This window comes from Nomia melanderi, chromosome 11 (assembly GCF_051020985.1).
Source record: "Nomia melanderi isolate GNS246 chromosome 11, iyNomMela1, whole genome shotgun sequence".
NCBI lineage: Eukaryota > Metazoa > Arthropoda > Insecta > Hymenoptera > Halictidae > Nomia > Nomia melanderi.
Window position 1 is genome coordinate 16,437,884 of NC_135009.1, and position 14,294 is coordinate 16,452,177.

At 51.4% G+C, this 14,294-nt stretch overlaps 2 protein-coding genes across 11 annotated transcripts in view; one reads left to right on the forward strand and one right to left on the reverse strand.

Annotated features, from left to right (window-relative positions):
• The window catches only part of Lsm11 (U6 snRNA-associated Sm-like protein LSm11), a 38,530-nt gene extending 37,803 nt beyond the window's left edge, over positions 1-727 (reverse strand). For 2 of the 3 annotated variants that reach the window (XR_012999685.1, XM_031993635.2), the window contains exon 1: positions 48-697. Coding sequence is in view for 2 of the 3 variants with exons in the window: in XM_031993635.2 (XP_031849495.1) it covers positions 48-221 (174 nt within the window). In the remaining variant the exon portion in view is untranslated. Of the gene's footprint in view, positions 1-47 lie in introns of all 3 variants that reach the window. The other variant, XM_031993637.2, reaches the window with a different exon arrangement.
• Eip74EF (Ecdysone-induced protein E74) overlaps positions 1-14,294 on the forward strand; it is a 242,998-nt gene that overhangs the window by 82,755 nt on the left and 145,949 nt on the right. For 4 of the 8 annotated variants that reach the window (XM_076372031.1, XM_076372030.1, XM_076372035.1 and 1 more), the window contains 3 exons: positions 1,935-2,242; positions 3,389-3,659; positions 3,929-4,030. In XM_076372031.1, coding sequence (XP_076228146.1) covers positions 2,090-2,242; positions 3,389-3,659; positions 3,929-4,030 — 526 coding nt within the window. In that variant the 5' untranslated portion in view covers positions 1,935-2,089. Of the gene's footprint in view, positions 1-698; positions 864-1,287; positions 1,414-1,934; positions 2,243-3,388; positions 3,660-3,928; positions 4,031-14,294 lie in introns of those variants that run through there. The other 4 variants (XM_076372036.1, XM_076372037.1, XM_076372032.1 and 1 more) reach the window with 3 other exon arrangements.

Here is a 14,294-nt window from a genome sequence, read left to right on the forward strand (position 1 = left end):
GATAGCAGGGACAAGGGCGCGAAGGGAAGCCACGCTGACATACGCACTTTAGATCGACCGGATAAACCCGACAATACGGCCTCGAACTTGGAGACATTGTCGTACACAGGAGCTTTCTTGTTCGAGATCGACTTGGCCGAGTACAAAGCTTTCAGGGGATCAAATTTCTCACTCGTCACGTCCAAGCTCTCGTCGGACGTGCTGCTGTCCTCCTCTGCCATGTCAACACTGGCACACGCTGCCGGTTTTGCCGCGCAATTCGAATCTCGCTTTTCCCTCGAATGAATTAACCGTTACCTCGTTACCGCCGTAGTTGTTTATTAACATTACGTTGTTACCGTGATTTATTAACCGGATAATATCTATCGAAATCATCTGAATATTTATTATACGATTATACGTGTAACGTGGTAATTAAGTTAGCCGTTCGTTAAGAGAAACTACGTTTTACTTTCTATAGGAAAGATACAAAGCAGTTATTAATTCTTCGATAGGAATATTCTTATATCACCGTATTATCTAGTTATTTGCACGGGTAGTTTGTATTCGAAATCGATTATCCTGCCGAGTCGTAATTATCAATTTGAAAGCGGCGGTCGGTGACCGTGGCAGTCAAAGCGTTAACGAATGAAATTACCGTGGAATAAATTACCGTGCGTAATTCCTGTTAATTCAGTGAACGTCTCGAGACGTCGTTAGATGTCTCTCGGTGAGCGCGGGATCGATCGACGGGTCGATCGGTGGCCGCGTGAAGCGCGGCGCAGTACGTGCGAATTTCACCTGCCACGGGAGATTTCGATCGGGAACCAAGCGAGAAACGAATGCTCCGAATTACATTCCGGCGGCGAGCGATATTTGAATAGGTAGGGAGCCCAGAGGATGTTAACCTCCACGGAACGATAGAAACTTTCTTTCGCGGCTGAGGAGATTACGTAAAGGCAACGCGCCGCGTAGAAGCTGCATAGAAACGCAGCGACGGCTTCGGCTTCGGCTTCGGCTTCGGCGACGGCGGCGGCGGCGGCGGTGGCGGCAGGAGAGTGAGGTTACGCGCACAGGAAGTGAAACAACCCGCGAGCCAGAAAGAAAGTTTTCACTCGGTGTTTTCACTTTCATGGAAATGCCAGCGTTCCCCGTTACACGCTATACTTAGGCGAATCAACGTCCGATCGGGATTGGCGGTCGCTGCTCGCTCGACGGCTCGAGGAACGGATCGAGCCCGCGATTCGTCGCAATTAAACGGAATCGATTCGACTTCTCGGTATCGATGATGATCGATCTAAACCATTCGCGGAATGGACGCTCGAGTACCGGCCGCGCGCTCCTGTAACGGGAGAAAGTAACGTCTTTTTCTTCTCTTTCCGCTGGTTAACCGAGGAAGACGAGTTTACTCGTCGATCGCGGCCCGTCCGTCTGGTAATTCTTTTCCATTTTCTCGTTATATCACTCGGACGTTCACTTGCTCGAGTCGTTCTAGAATTTTCTTTTCGCATGGGGGTGGAGGGACCACGTGTCAACTTGATTGATGTTCAACACTTCGCCAACATATTGTCTTTTATTCTGTTTATCTTTTCTTTTATTATTTAGTAAGTCTTGAAGTGGGATTAATTACGATTCATTAAATACGGCTCTTTTACAAAAGTTTCTAATTCATCGAATGAGTTCTATCGAAGATAATGGAGGAGGTTGTGGTTATAGTTCTTTTTAGGTCGTTTAAGTGTTAATACGATTTCAGATTAAATGTTTATTCGAATATTCGTCTAGGTTCAACACTTTCTTTATCGTAAAAGTATACCGAGTCGAACCGTTTCTAACCGTAGCAGATTTTGGCGGTAATCAGGAGTCGCGAGGATGAAGTTAGCCGCGGAGCGAGTCGAACGGGAATCGGAATTTCGAATCGAACAATCGATACGATTGAAATTGTACGTTTGTTTCAGGGGAATTGGAACAGTGTGTAGCTTCGAGCAGAGAGAAAGGTCTGCGGTGCAGGACAAGGAAGGAGGGCGAAAAGTGGGGACGTTTCGGAGGTGGTTTTGGATGTTAGAAAGCGCGGGGGTGGCTAGAGAGGCCCCGCCGCAGGGTACGGGTCCCGATGCCGGTCCCCGTATCGCAAACCCTCACGCTGACCTCCACCCTCGTGCCCAAGGAGGAGTCAAACATGCCCTTCATAGACGACGAGCTACTCTGGTGCCCTGACAATGACGGCAAAATGGTCGATTTGACGCAATGTCTTCAGGTTCGTATGGCAAGTATGAATACCGGTACTCGAACGTAAACGATGTCCCGATACATTAGACGAGGTAAAGTTAGGACAAAACGAGATACAGATTTGTGCAAGCCTAGACGAGATTGGACAGGTTAGAACTCGTTCAGCTACTGGCTTTCCCGCCGAAATCTACCGACACTTCGCACACACTGTTGTCCAAGCAAGAAACATTAACAGATTCCGCGCCAACGGACATTTCGGTTATATCTTGCTCATAAACAATGATTTCTTCAATGATAGATTAAGGTACATTCTAGCTTTCGCTGATCTTTAATATATTCTGATATTGTTTCTCTATGTTTTCCTTGTTTCGCGACGTGTGCCACTATGACGCATGTCTCACAACTAACGTTTCCTTACGAACATTCCGCGTGTACCATAAATGGTACACCGTAAATGGTACACGTGGCACGGGACGTGTTAACACGTTAAGCGACATGGGAGTCTCGACCATTTTATTATAGAGTTATTCCGTTGTAGCGAGAAAAAGCAGTACAATGATTAACACGTTGATTGCCACAGGATTTTATAGAGCAGAATACACAAAATGGAGGAAATATGATATTCAATTATTTGATTGGAATGCGTTATTGTTGTTACATGTTTGTCTAGCTGAACTTACAGCATCGGGTAGCATTGGTTATAACATAAATGTTTTCAAATGATCGTTTAATTGAGTGAATTATGGTAATCCAATTTTGTTGGTCACCGGTGACCCCATGGCATTCAACGTGTTAATTACTTGGTGTTACTATCCTTGCATTACACTGTTATCAGCTTAGTCGTTATTGATCCTTTGCACTCGAGAGGTGATTTTGTCACCTTATTTGATTTTCAAAATGAAGTCTTACATATAATATTAAGCTTTATATGATGCATCAATATATAGAATATTGAAATAAAATAACTTTCCTTCTTAATTTCTATATATTTTCTCATTAATTAGTTTCAAAGAACATCTGATCCAGTAAAAAACTTTCGAGTGCAATGGATTGAACGTATTCATTGGACATCTGTTTCCAAGTAATTCAGAAGTGTCAGTCATTCATAACTGGCATGGCGTTTAACGTGTTAGTTACCGGGAGAAAACGAACACATCTGAACAGGATTTTTCTGTCCTACCAGGAGAGCAGCACAGGGCAGTCGGTCGAATTTTCCCCGATGGAACTGAGTGCCCTGGTGGGGACGCCAGCCGCTCCAAACATGCCGGCGGAAGAGGGCGAGGGGATGGCCGGTGTCACAGGGGAGGAACCCTTCGACACGCTGGACACGTTCCTACGGGAACTGCAAGCTGATCTAGCCGAGGCCAGTCAGCCCACGTCCACCACATCTTCCGTAACCGCCTCCTGTAGACGACAAAGGTACAACATCGCGGCCGCCAACCCCCTGTTAGCAGGTACGAATCTCGACCAAATCTCATTCAACACTGGAACTACCAGATGGTATTCTTCTACAATTGTTAAGAACGCAATAGATCCTTCTGTAAAAAATTTCCAAAGAAATTGTTTTAGCAATACGCAAAGTTTTGATTCATGGAAGTTTCATTAGGTGCACTCTTGGGGTTTCTATAGAGTAATTTTGAAAAGTCAGCTTGACTGCTTGGTAGTTCTAGAGTGAGCTTCATACACAAGTCATCACCTATGATTCTGTTTATTCCCGGTGTAGAAAAACTAGCAGCACCTTCGTCGCAGACGTCGCCAGCCTCCATCCCCTACGCGACGAGGGCGGAAATCAAGACGGAGAACATTCAGCCGGAAACCAGCAAAGGTAGGACACGCAACGTCCGTTCTCCGGTGATGGGTAGACTGCATGCTTCAGGGGTGTTTGTCTTACCGCGCTACGGTAACAGAGTCCACGCGAGATCTCTGTATTACCGACAAGGCCAGTTACCCTATGGTACCTCCTTCGCCAGCAGTCATCACAATGACTGTCCACCGTACTCTGTAGTGCTACGGTAGCACTCTGCCTTACCGATTCGTTGGTGCAGTAGGTTCCGTTTGCCGGATGATCGATGGACGAATTACCCAAACATGGTAACGGGCAATGCTAATGGACACGCGCACGGCACTCCCGCTCGAGGAGCCGAACTACTCGCGGCATTCGAGCAATGCCGATTCGCTACTCCGAAAGGGAAACCGGCCAAGGCCTCGCGAATCGCGACCAGACATCCGCGTTAGCAATAATTGCGCCTGCGTTCTTGTGCCGACGCGAAAAAAAAGGCAGGCGGGTCGGCGTGCGGCGCGCTCGCGGGCGCACACGTACACGCGCGGGGCCGGGCGCACGTGTGTACGCGTTGGCCCAATTCTTACAATTTACAGCCGTGTCGTAACGCGCCGCCGTACTACACGCGTACGTACCGCGATTTCGCGATTGCTCGCGAGTCCGCCTTGAGGATACGCGTCCACGGGGGAACGTGCAACGACCGATCGCGAGGAGGAACGCGTTCCAGGCGACCTTAGGGCTTTCGCGCCGCGCAAATATTATGCGTCGGATCGCGCGCACCGCGGCTTCAGGTGTCGCTCGTTCCGCGGCGATCGCGAGACGAGCTTGTTAAAGAGGCTCGCCGTATACGCGCGATTTCGATGAGTATCTATTTCGAAAGATGCGCGCTGCAGACGCGTACACCGACGCGAGGAATGGCTGCGCGATAGCGTGACATAGGGAAAATTAACCGGTTAACCCTTTGAGGTCGAATGTCGTTTTGGCGATGCGAAGTTTTCACGTTTAGAGTACGAAGTTATGAACAATCGGTTCGTTCGAATAACAAGAGATGTGCAATTGAACTTCTATGGAATGTTTTTAAATGTTTTTAATACTGCAACCCCTCGTTCGCAGTGATCTGCGTTTGACGAATGTACGCGTCACCTAGGAAAGTACTAATTCCTGCGACAGATTACTCTTTTCTTGAAACGAACACGTAGTTCTCGTTAGCGTCGCGCTAGTTTCTTATTGCCCATTGAGCATCGAGCATGCATCGATTACAATAACTCCTGTACAAATAACTGTCGCGTGCATACGGAGCACCGCTTAAGCGGTAACGACCTTTCGTAGGCCGCGTGAGACTCTTAGCCTTTAACCCGAGCGTTCGTAACGATCAAGCAGGTGGCACTTAGCGGCCGCCTCATTGATAACGAGGCCTTCGATCCGGTCGATCGAACAATCAGAGATCCCGACTCGCCTTTCGAGAAATCCGCTTCGTTTCCACGTTGCTCGCCGCGAAACTCGGGTTCCCGGTACGCGAATTTCGTGAAGCCGTTCGAACGGTTCGCGGTAAAGTCGGCGGGCAGCCCGACCGCAGGCCGCGGCCGCGGCGGCCAATTACGTGCCGTTAGAACGCGAATCGGAATGGGTGCTCGCCGTTGTTCTTTTCACATTTTTAGAAAGCGGTTGGAAAGTGAGAGACCGAACTTTCTAGCAATACTATTATAAATACAGATCAGACTAGCACGTCGAACGAAATATCGGCCGAAATCTAGTATCTCGTCGACGGAACAACGTCGACCGTCGATGCCCGCGTTCCCGTTTCGCTCGTGCGAACCGAAACACGTCGACCAGCTTGGTTCCCTTTGATATATCCTTCTATCCGAGGTCCTCCGCTCGCGTGGGCGAGATCGGCGGAGGTCCAAACGAATTCCAATCTCCATCGCACCCACTGAACTCCTTAGCCGCGGAAAAGAAGAGAGCCCGAGCTCGCCGGCACACTCTCGCGCGCATTTGCTCGGTACGTCGGGCCCGACTGTCTCGTCTCCTCGACACGCATCACTTTCGCCGTGTGCATCCTGCGTAACCGGCAAAAAGTGGATTTTCACGTAGAACCGCAGCCGCGCGCGCCTCTCGTGATCCATCACGCGCCCGCGAAAAATGGCACGACCGATTTCCCATCGAATTCCTCGCCCCGATCGCTCTCGAACGCCCATTCGAGCTTCTCGAAGATCGGCTTGAAACGGCGCAAGCTTCTAAACGCACGATCCGAGCGGAGTACCATCGCGCCGCGTCCTTCCACGAAGATTCGACGACGTATAAATATAATCGCGATTATTGTCGGCCGAAAGGATCGAGTTTCGATCGCGCGAAAACGTCGGGCTCGGGTAATGCACGCGCGACGAGGGGACTCGCGTTTCTTTACCCCCTGTTGCACCCAGCTGCGCGACTCCGCTGCACTTGTCGCTACCCTCGTTCCCTTGACCCTCTCCAAACACATAAATTCTCCTCCGCCCGTGCCCCCCGTCCCTCGCCCTCTCTATCTCTCGCTCTCCCCTTTCGGCCGGCGTTCCTCTCCTCGCCCTCCGAGTGTTTCCGTCTCACGACACTCGGGTTAGGGCCCCACGGAAATAGATTCGAGACCCGCCGTTTCGTCTCTCTCTTTCGCGGCTCTGCGCTCTCGCTCGCTCCTCTCTCGCTCGCCCCTCGCCGCGTTTCTACTTCTCTCGCTCGACGAGAAACAGGTGCAACCGATGGCGGAGGACGCGCGACATCGATGCGTCTTCCTGCTCGACTTCGGGTACCGATCCTCCGACCGCGTATTTACTTCCCGCTGCCCCCGCTTGATCGGAGAATAGTTTATCGTCGAATCTTCGTGCCCCGATTGGTAGAAATCGTTCAGAAGTATTCCGCTCGTGTTTACCATTTTTCGTAGGCCTGCGATGCTTCGTCGTGTCTGCAAAGTGGTATCCTATGAATCGTTACACTCTAGTTCCGCGTTTCCTGTGTGCAATCTATGCGACTCTAAGGAACTATTCGTTACTGCGACGCTTAAGTCTGTTCGCGGATCGACGACGGTCCTCGATCTATTTCTAGGTCCTTCCGACCTTGGAAACCTCCCTTAAGCCTGAGCACTTGAACCTAGACGCATTATCGTGGGATTCCAACGTCTTGGAACCGGATGTAGCTCGAATCCTCCCCCGCTCGAGACTATCAGCCCCGAGAAGGGGATGACGCGAGGGTTCGAGGAGCGACGAGCGCAAGAAGGAGCGTACGAAACGGGCACACGCGAGGCGTCGAATTACGCGGAATCGCGTGTAACCGGTGGCCGTGTTCGAGGGATCCTGGATCGTTGGGTAATCGGCTTCCTCGTATTGCCACACGGTGTGTGCCAGAACGCGCGCGCCGTGTTCCGTCCCCGTTCCACCTTTTTCCCGGCGACTTCTGCTCTCCGTTTCGCTCGCCCGCTCGCCAGCTCGCCAGCTCGCTCGGTTCTTTGCAGTCCGATAGCAGCGTTTGAAAGTGAAGTCAAGATGGCCACTTTAAAGACATCGCTCCCCGCGGCGTGCACGTACGCGCCGCTCGCGCACCCATACACCCACACGGCCCTCCCGTTTCCGCGCCGTTTCCCCCACGTCGCCCGCCCGTCACACGTACTTACGCGTGCGTTTTCGTGCGTGCACACGCTCGCCAGCTCGCTCGCTCGCTCGCTCGCTCCTGGCCGGCGATAGCGCGAGCCACGTAACGAGAGTGTTGACATTTTCTGCAATCGGGTCAGGGCCCCCTGTCGAGCACCACGGCATCACCTATAACCCCTCCCGAAGCGGCCCGAGCGCGCGAAACGACTACCTTCGACGCGAGCGCGGTTTCCACGGGAAACCGCCGGATATCTGTCGCCGCCGGACCGTATTTGCGATCTTGAACGCGCGAACGAGATCTCGCTTGGATGAACGTTGCTCCGAAGTTAGGATTGCGTAGGTTTCCAGCGATGGGAGACGAAGGGATTCAGTTTAAACCGAGGAAGATCGGCGCGCAGCTGTTTTTCGATTACTCGAGAACGCATTCCAAATTCGATTCGAAATCGAACCACGCCGAGGAGACGTCTCCGAAAGTTAGATCGTGAAAACGGCACGGCAATATCGTGTGCATCTAGGCGATGAGTCAACACGGCGCCTTTTCCCCGCGAAAGGATTAAAACAGACACGCGGAGCCAACGGGACGGGACGGGACGCTTCGCAGCATCCGTCGGGGCCCCCTTAGAAATCTTTTTTTCTACTTTCACGAGCGCCTCCTCGCCTCGGCTCGCCCATCCGCGTCGGCGTGTTCCCAGCGTGGAAAGTAAACGTCGTTTTTCCACGGAAAGAACCATCGTTCGTTCGTACGTTTCCACTCTCCAGCGAAGCCGACAAAGAAGATTCTTTTCAAAACCGATCTCCTTTCCATTTTCCAGTACCGAGCATTCCTCGATAACATCCGAACAGCCTATAATCTCGCTGTATAAATCTCTTTCGATCTTCGTGAATTTCCTCGCCCGCCGATTTCTGTCAGAAATTCGGAGCATCGCGGTCCGGGAAGCTCCGCGAACCACCTGTTGGAGATCCAGCGGCGCTTCCGCGAACGTGCTTCCATTCCCACGGAGTTCCCGCTGGAAACGCGGCTCGCATCGATCGTCTCGCTCGCGGTTTTTCGGCTGCTGATCGCCGGCGCCGATCGGCGATCCGCGTGCGAGCTAAAATAAGAAAGTCGGCGGACCTCCGGGACGAGTTCCAGCTACCGTGGATTTCAGGAAACTCGGAAAGCGGCACGGATTCCCTGCCGGAAGGGGATCCCGCTCAAAGGGACTGTCGAGGAAGTCTCCGATGTAAACAGGGTCTGTGTATCGGAATCTTCTGAAAACCGGAGCCGCTGCACGTGTTGCTTCTCCCGCGTTCCCGCTTCGGCCGCTCCGGAATTCCGCCGCTTTTTTCCCGTTAATCCTTTCCGGGACGCGCACCTGACGCGAGTCTTCTTCGATCCTCACCATCGATCGTCGTCGCGCTTCTGGCCGCTCGCGCGAAAGTCGCGCGGCTAATTACTTTTTGCTCTCGAAAAATCGCCGAGACAGTAACGGTAGATTAGTCCGCGATGGAGGAAGAAGCTCGCGCGTCTCCCGAAGGATGTCGAACGGCGAATTTTTCGTCTCGCCGAGGCGAACGCCGGTATTAACTGTGCACGGTTTACGTTAATTTACGATAATCCCTCGCGGGCGGGGCTTCTCGGAGAACGCTCGAAGCCTTTACCGGAGGAAGCTGAATTACACGTTAAGATCTTAAATACCGAAAGAAGCGTGCAGTAATTCTTTGTTCTTTGAAACCTGTCCCGTTATTTGAAATCTACTTTTCCAGAGGCGAGCGCTCGTTCGCGGAGGGTTAGCGACTTAGTCGCTGGCCGAATCGATTCAGTTTCTGAATGTTTCCAGACTTCGTTAAAGCGTTTCGCTGGCTCTCGACTGTTTATATTTAATGTACATTCCATTACGACCGAGTTCAGTCGTACAAAATAAAAGGAGTACAAATTAATAATAAAATTTCAAGAATATACTATTTCATGTATCTCATTTGTCAGATTGAAGCTGTACCTCCGTTAATCAAGCACATTCTAGCGATTCAATTTTTCATTTAGAGATTTCAAAGATCACGATGTTGCATCACTTCACTGTTTGTCTCGACGAATCCCTTCCTATTTCTGAATCGCGATCGACGCGACTGTCGCCGCTATTCCATCGAAAAGGGGAGAAAAGTTCCGCTCGAAATTTCCATTCGGTTCCCATCGAGATCCCGCTTAGAGCATCTATCTGCCGCTCCGGCCGAGCCTCGAAAGCTCGCTCGCCCCGAGCTCCTCCGGCAACGCTCGAATCTCACCGCGGAAATCTCCAAGGTCCGTTCATTGTGTCGATACGATACTTCCTTCCCTCTTTATTCGACGATAAAACGCGGCGGAGCCGACAATGCGAGTGGCGGCACGCTCGGTATAATTAAGCGCGAAGGACACGCGGGTCGGTAACTTAATTCCCACGAGCCGTCGGCTTCGTGACTTCTGCCGTAGGTATACATCAACGCGAACACACGCGCGCGCGCGCTCGCGCACACGTGTGTCCGTGCTCGCTCGGCTGCCTCGCGGTGCGTTTCCACGCAATTTCCCCGGACGATCTTCCGACGTTTTTCGCAATGGAAATTAGCCGCGAGATACCGGCCGCGCGGCGGGAGCCTCGTTCGAGGAATCGAACGAGAAACGTGGGCTCGGGAGTGTTAACCCCTTTTGCGGTCCCTTTCGCAACTGTCCTTGTCGAATATCGCGGCGAACGCTTCGAACGAGACTCGACCAGTGGAATCGTTTGGTTTTTTCTCACTCGGACTCAACGGTATCTATCATCGATCGCGGTGATTCGAGTGAAGATACCTTCCGTTGCAGCGAACCTGGGTACGAATACTCGGAATAGAACACGTAGAATCTTTTCATCGAGTTATGTTTTATCGCTAATGATTAATTTCTACATTAAAGAATCTGCGTTGATAGTTTTTCGGTGTTGACTAGAGAGAGCCTATTGAAGTAGTTTTTTTATATAGGAAGGAGCATCGAAATTTCAGGGTAAATTTGAGGAATCGTTAACACGACGTAAATGCCGTCTATAGTCGTATATTCTTGCTACTATAAATAAAATCATATAATTCCATTCTGAAAGTATGAAATCTTGGAACGTCCAAGGAATCGACTAGCCAACGAAAAAAGAATCGCTTTCGTTATTCGTTCCCGATTTCAGAACGAGCGTGAACGCGTTAATCCGCTTTTCGTCGAATCGACGACGTGGATTTTTCCATAACGATCCTCGAGAGCCGCTCTCCGCTCGTAGAGGAGCACCGCGATCCATCTGGAAAACGGAGAGCCGGTTAGCTCACGCTGTCGATCTTCCATTCCGATCGACGAAATCGGCTCGAGCCACGCCATCGGCGCGTAATGATAATCCGTTTCGTAGTACGCGAGCGGAATAGCCGCGGAAAGTAGGCCGATCGAATTCAGCGGCGTTGGAAAATATATAAACAAAAAAGGAGGGAGGCGGCGCCCGATCGGTAACGGCGACGCCGACGAAGACGACTCGGCCCGTGCGTAATCTTTTATCCTTGGAACCTATCCCGTATGCCGGCAGGTAAACAGTTTCGCAAGAGAATCACTGCTCCGCGCGCGAGATCGGGAATTTCCTTATACTAACGCGGATCCGAGCGGTGCCGAGCCGTGCCGAGAGTTGCGCGTCGATCTAATCGGCGGCCGCGCGGCTGCGAAATTGGGTTACGGTTACTCGGAGAGCCGATCGGATCGGCCGATCTTTATCGGCGATTGGTCGCTGCTCGGGGAACGCGTGAATTAACTACGCTTCCGGTGACATAATTGAATCGCGAGCGATTGTATTATGGTAAACACGCGGAGCTACCGACCGGTTCAAAATGAATATTCTCCGGGTTGCTCGTCAACGGCGGAACGCGTCGCAACGCTGAACTTCTAACGCAATAAAGCTTCGCTTACTCCGTGTCAACGGAGTAGACCAATTACCGAGAAGCGCGAGCTAACGATAAGTTAATCGGAACCTCGATAGACGCAGTCTCGTAGTTTCGACACTGTAATCGGGACGTAGCTAATTGCAGCGAGGAGTTACAGTTTCTCGATAGGGAATCGTTGGTTTTATGCAGTAACAAATCTGTTTTTATTCAACCGAGGCAATGAATAACGTATTTTCGGTACAGTAGTTTAGGACTTAATGAGAAACTAGATCAACTTGATTTATAAACATCGAGATCCGTCGTTCTATTTAAATGGATTGCAGTTTCATCGAGTCGAGCCCGCGGATGGCTGTCACTGCCGATTCTCCTCTTAATAGAAATCCACGCGAGCCGATCGGATGTTCGTTTTCCGTGAAACCGTCGGCGGTATGCTAATAATCCGTCGAGGATTTCCCATCGAGAGGTTTCGTCGGTTTACCTGGTTTCCGTTGCGTCACCCTCGCGATCGCTGCCTCTCGAGCCGAGCCGAGACGTTTCCATTTTGTTTATTCGGCCACGATCGCGGAAGATTCTCGAGCCCGCGATCCTCGGACGATCTCCCGGGCCGAATCGCGTTGCGTCCGACGTAAATGTCAAAGCGATTGCGTCCGCGGCGCGGCTCGTTGCTCGTTCAACTTTCCGTCCGCTCCGGCGAGCGCGCGATCTGTGGGAAAGCCGGGTTCCTGAAAATCGAGCCGCCGCGCACCTGCCGCACGTCCGTATCCTCCTTTTCCCCGGCCGATCGACCCGGTGATTATCATGAATCTTTAATATCCTTCGTGAGACGTCCATCAGGTATCGTCCGGTGTATACATGTGTAGTCGATGTCAAAGAATCATGCGAAATCGGACGTTCAGCCCGGCAGATTGATAGAATCCTTTATCGCGTGTCCGACCAGCGGTCTAGCACTTCGAACGATGTTTCCTCCTGGCCGGGCAATCGATTTCGCGTTTCCTCTTCGACGAACGTGCTGGAAATCGTACCTGATACCTTCTTTGTACGCTACTCTGTATTTCTTTGCGGACGGGTGTCGCCGTTTTGCCGAGGAAAACGTTCGTATTCGGAAGACTTCGTTGCAGACGAATGATTTGATTGCTCGACTAGCGACAGATCAATATGTAGTATAATTTAGATTCACATGTTGCGAGTATTGCGTACTTTAACGCATTGAGCCACGTCAGTCACCGATTGCCGCTTCCGAATTGCTAGAGAAAAATTATACGTAACTGATATCGAATGAAGCTGTTTATCATATAATATAGGAAATCGTAAAGAAACTCGACAATCTTAGGATTAACGTCCTAACGCAAACACGTACGGACTCCGAAATTCCATCAGCGTCGAAAGGGACTACGTTAAAGTCGGAGCAGCGAGATTTCCAGTTGCACCGCCCAACGCTCACTTGTCCGTGTTTTCGTTTTCGAACTTTAGTACGGCGAGAGTGACGCAAGCGGATGTTTACGGTGGCTTTAGAAACCGTAGAATGTTTGGGTGTGCTCGGAACACGTGAACGGGGAGAAGGTTGACCGTCCGGTCTGCGAGCTGGAACGCTCGGGACGAATGATCGGTTTCGGCTGGTCTCGTTCGCTCGGGCAAACCGCGGCACGCGATTTCGAAAGGCATAATTTAGGGCCAGAGATAAGGATCATAAAGTATAGAAGAGACATCACTCGAGCAACGTGAAATCGTACTCGAAACCTCCGAAACCCCGTGGCATTTATTCTCCGCGCCGGTGATACCGACGTCGAACTCGCAAAAGGAACTCGGGCGGGCGAAACGAAATGACATTTTCCTTTCGAAAGTGACGCGAAACGCTTCTGCCGAACGTCGACGTTCCCGATGCTCGCGGTCGAGCCCTCGAAAATCGTGGCGTCGCGAGAGGGCACGATTCCCATCGGCTGGTATCGCGACGGAGAGATCGAGCGAGACGGCCACGGAAAAAACGGAAAGCCAGAGAGAGAAGGCGAGCGGCGGACAGATGATCGAGAAGGAGAGGGAGGAAGGGATACGTGTATGGCAACACAACAGTTTAGAGTGAAGTGTTACGTCAGTGAAAGTGTTATGCCAATGTGGGCCGAGGCTAACCTGTGAGCCCTGTCTCCGCGTGCAAACGCACGCACACGCGTCCGAGCCGCGCGCATACGGCCGCGAGGAGAGAAGCGCGCGCGAGCCCCGACGAACGCGGTTCTAAAGGAGACGAAATTCCGTGTCGCTTAATGTTACAGCCGCCTATCTCTCTCCTCTCTCTCTCTCTCTTTCTCAATCTTCCGATCGATACGAGTGGGAACGATCAAGAAAACGAACGAACCGCTGGCTCGAAGTGATTGACTTCGTCGGACAATGGAGAAGTTCGAAATAGTACAGATGCACGAATTGTTTAGCACTGATGTAGCTCGTTGATTAACCCTCTAACTGTCGCATTCGTGGCAACGAATTTACGGAAAGTGAGGTGGAAAGCTTTGCTCAGTAGGAATTGAATCGAACATGTCATCAATTTTATGAGCGAATGGGAACGGGATTAATATTCCATATGGAGCTCGCTGGTTCCGATCGCGCGGAGTCTTAATTAATTCGGCGATCAGGACTCTCGGATTGCTCGGGGCTCGCGAGTGCCACAAAAGTGCGAGGGATCTCTTCGATTGAATCGCGCGATCGAGGCTCGATCGTCTCGGAGAACATTCGGAAACCGCAATTAACCCGTCCGACTCGACTGTCGCGTGCAGGAAGCCCCGCGTTCCAAATACCGCGCGCCGATCGGA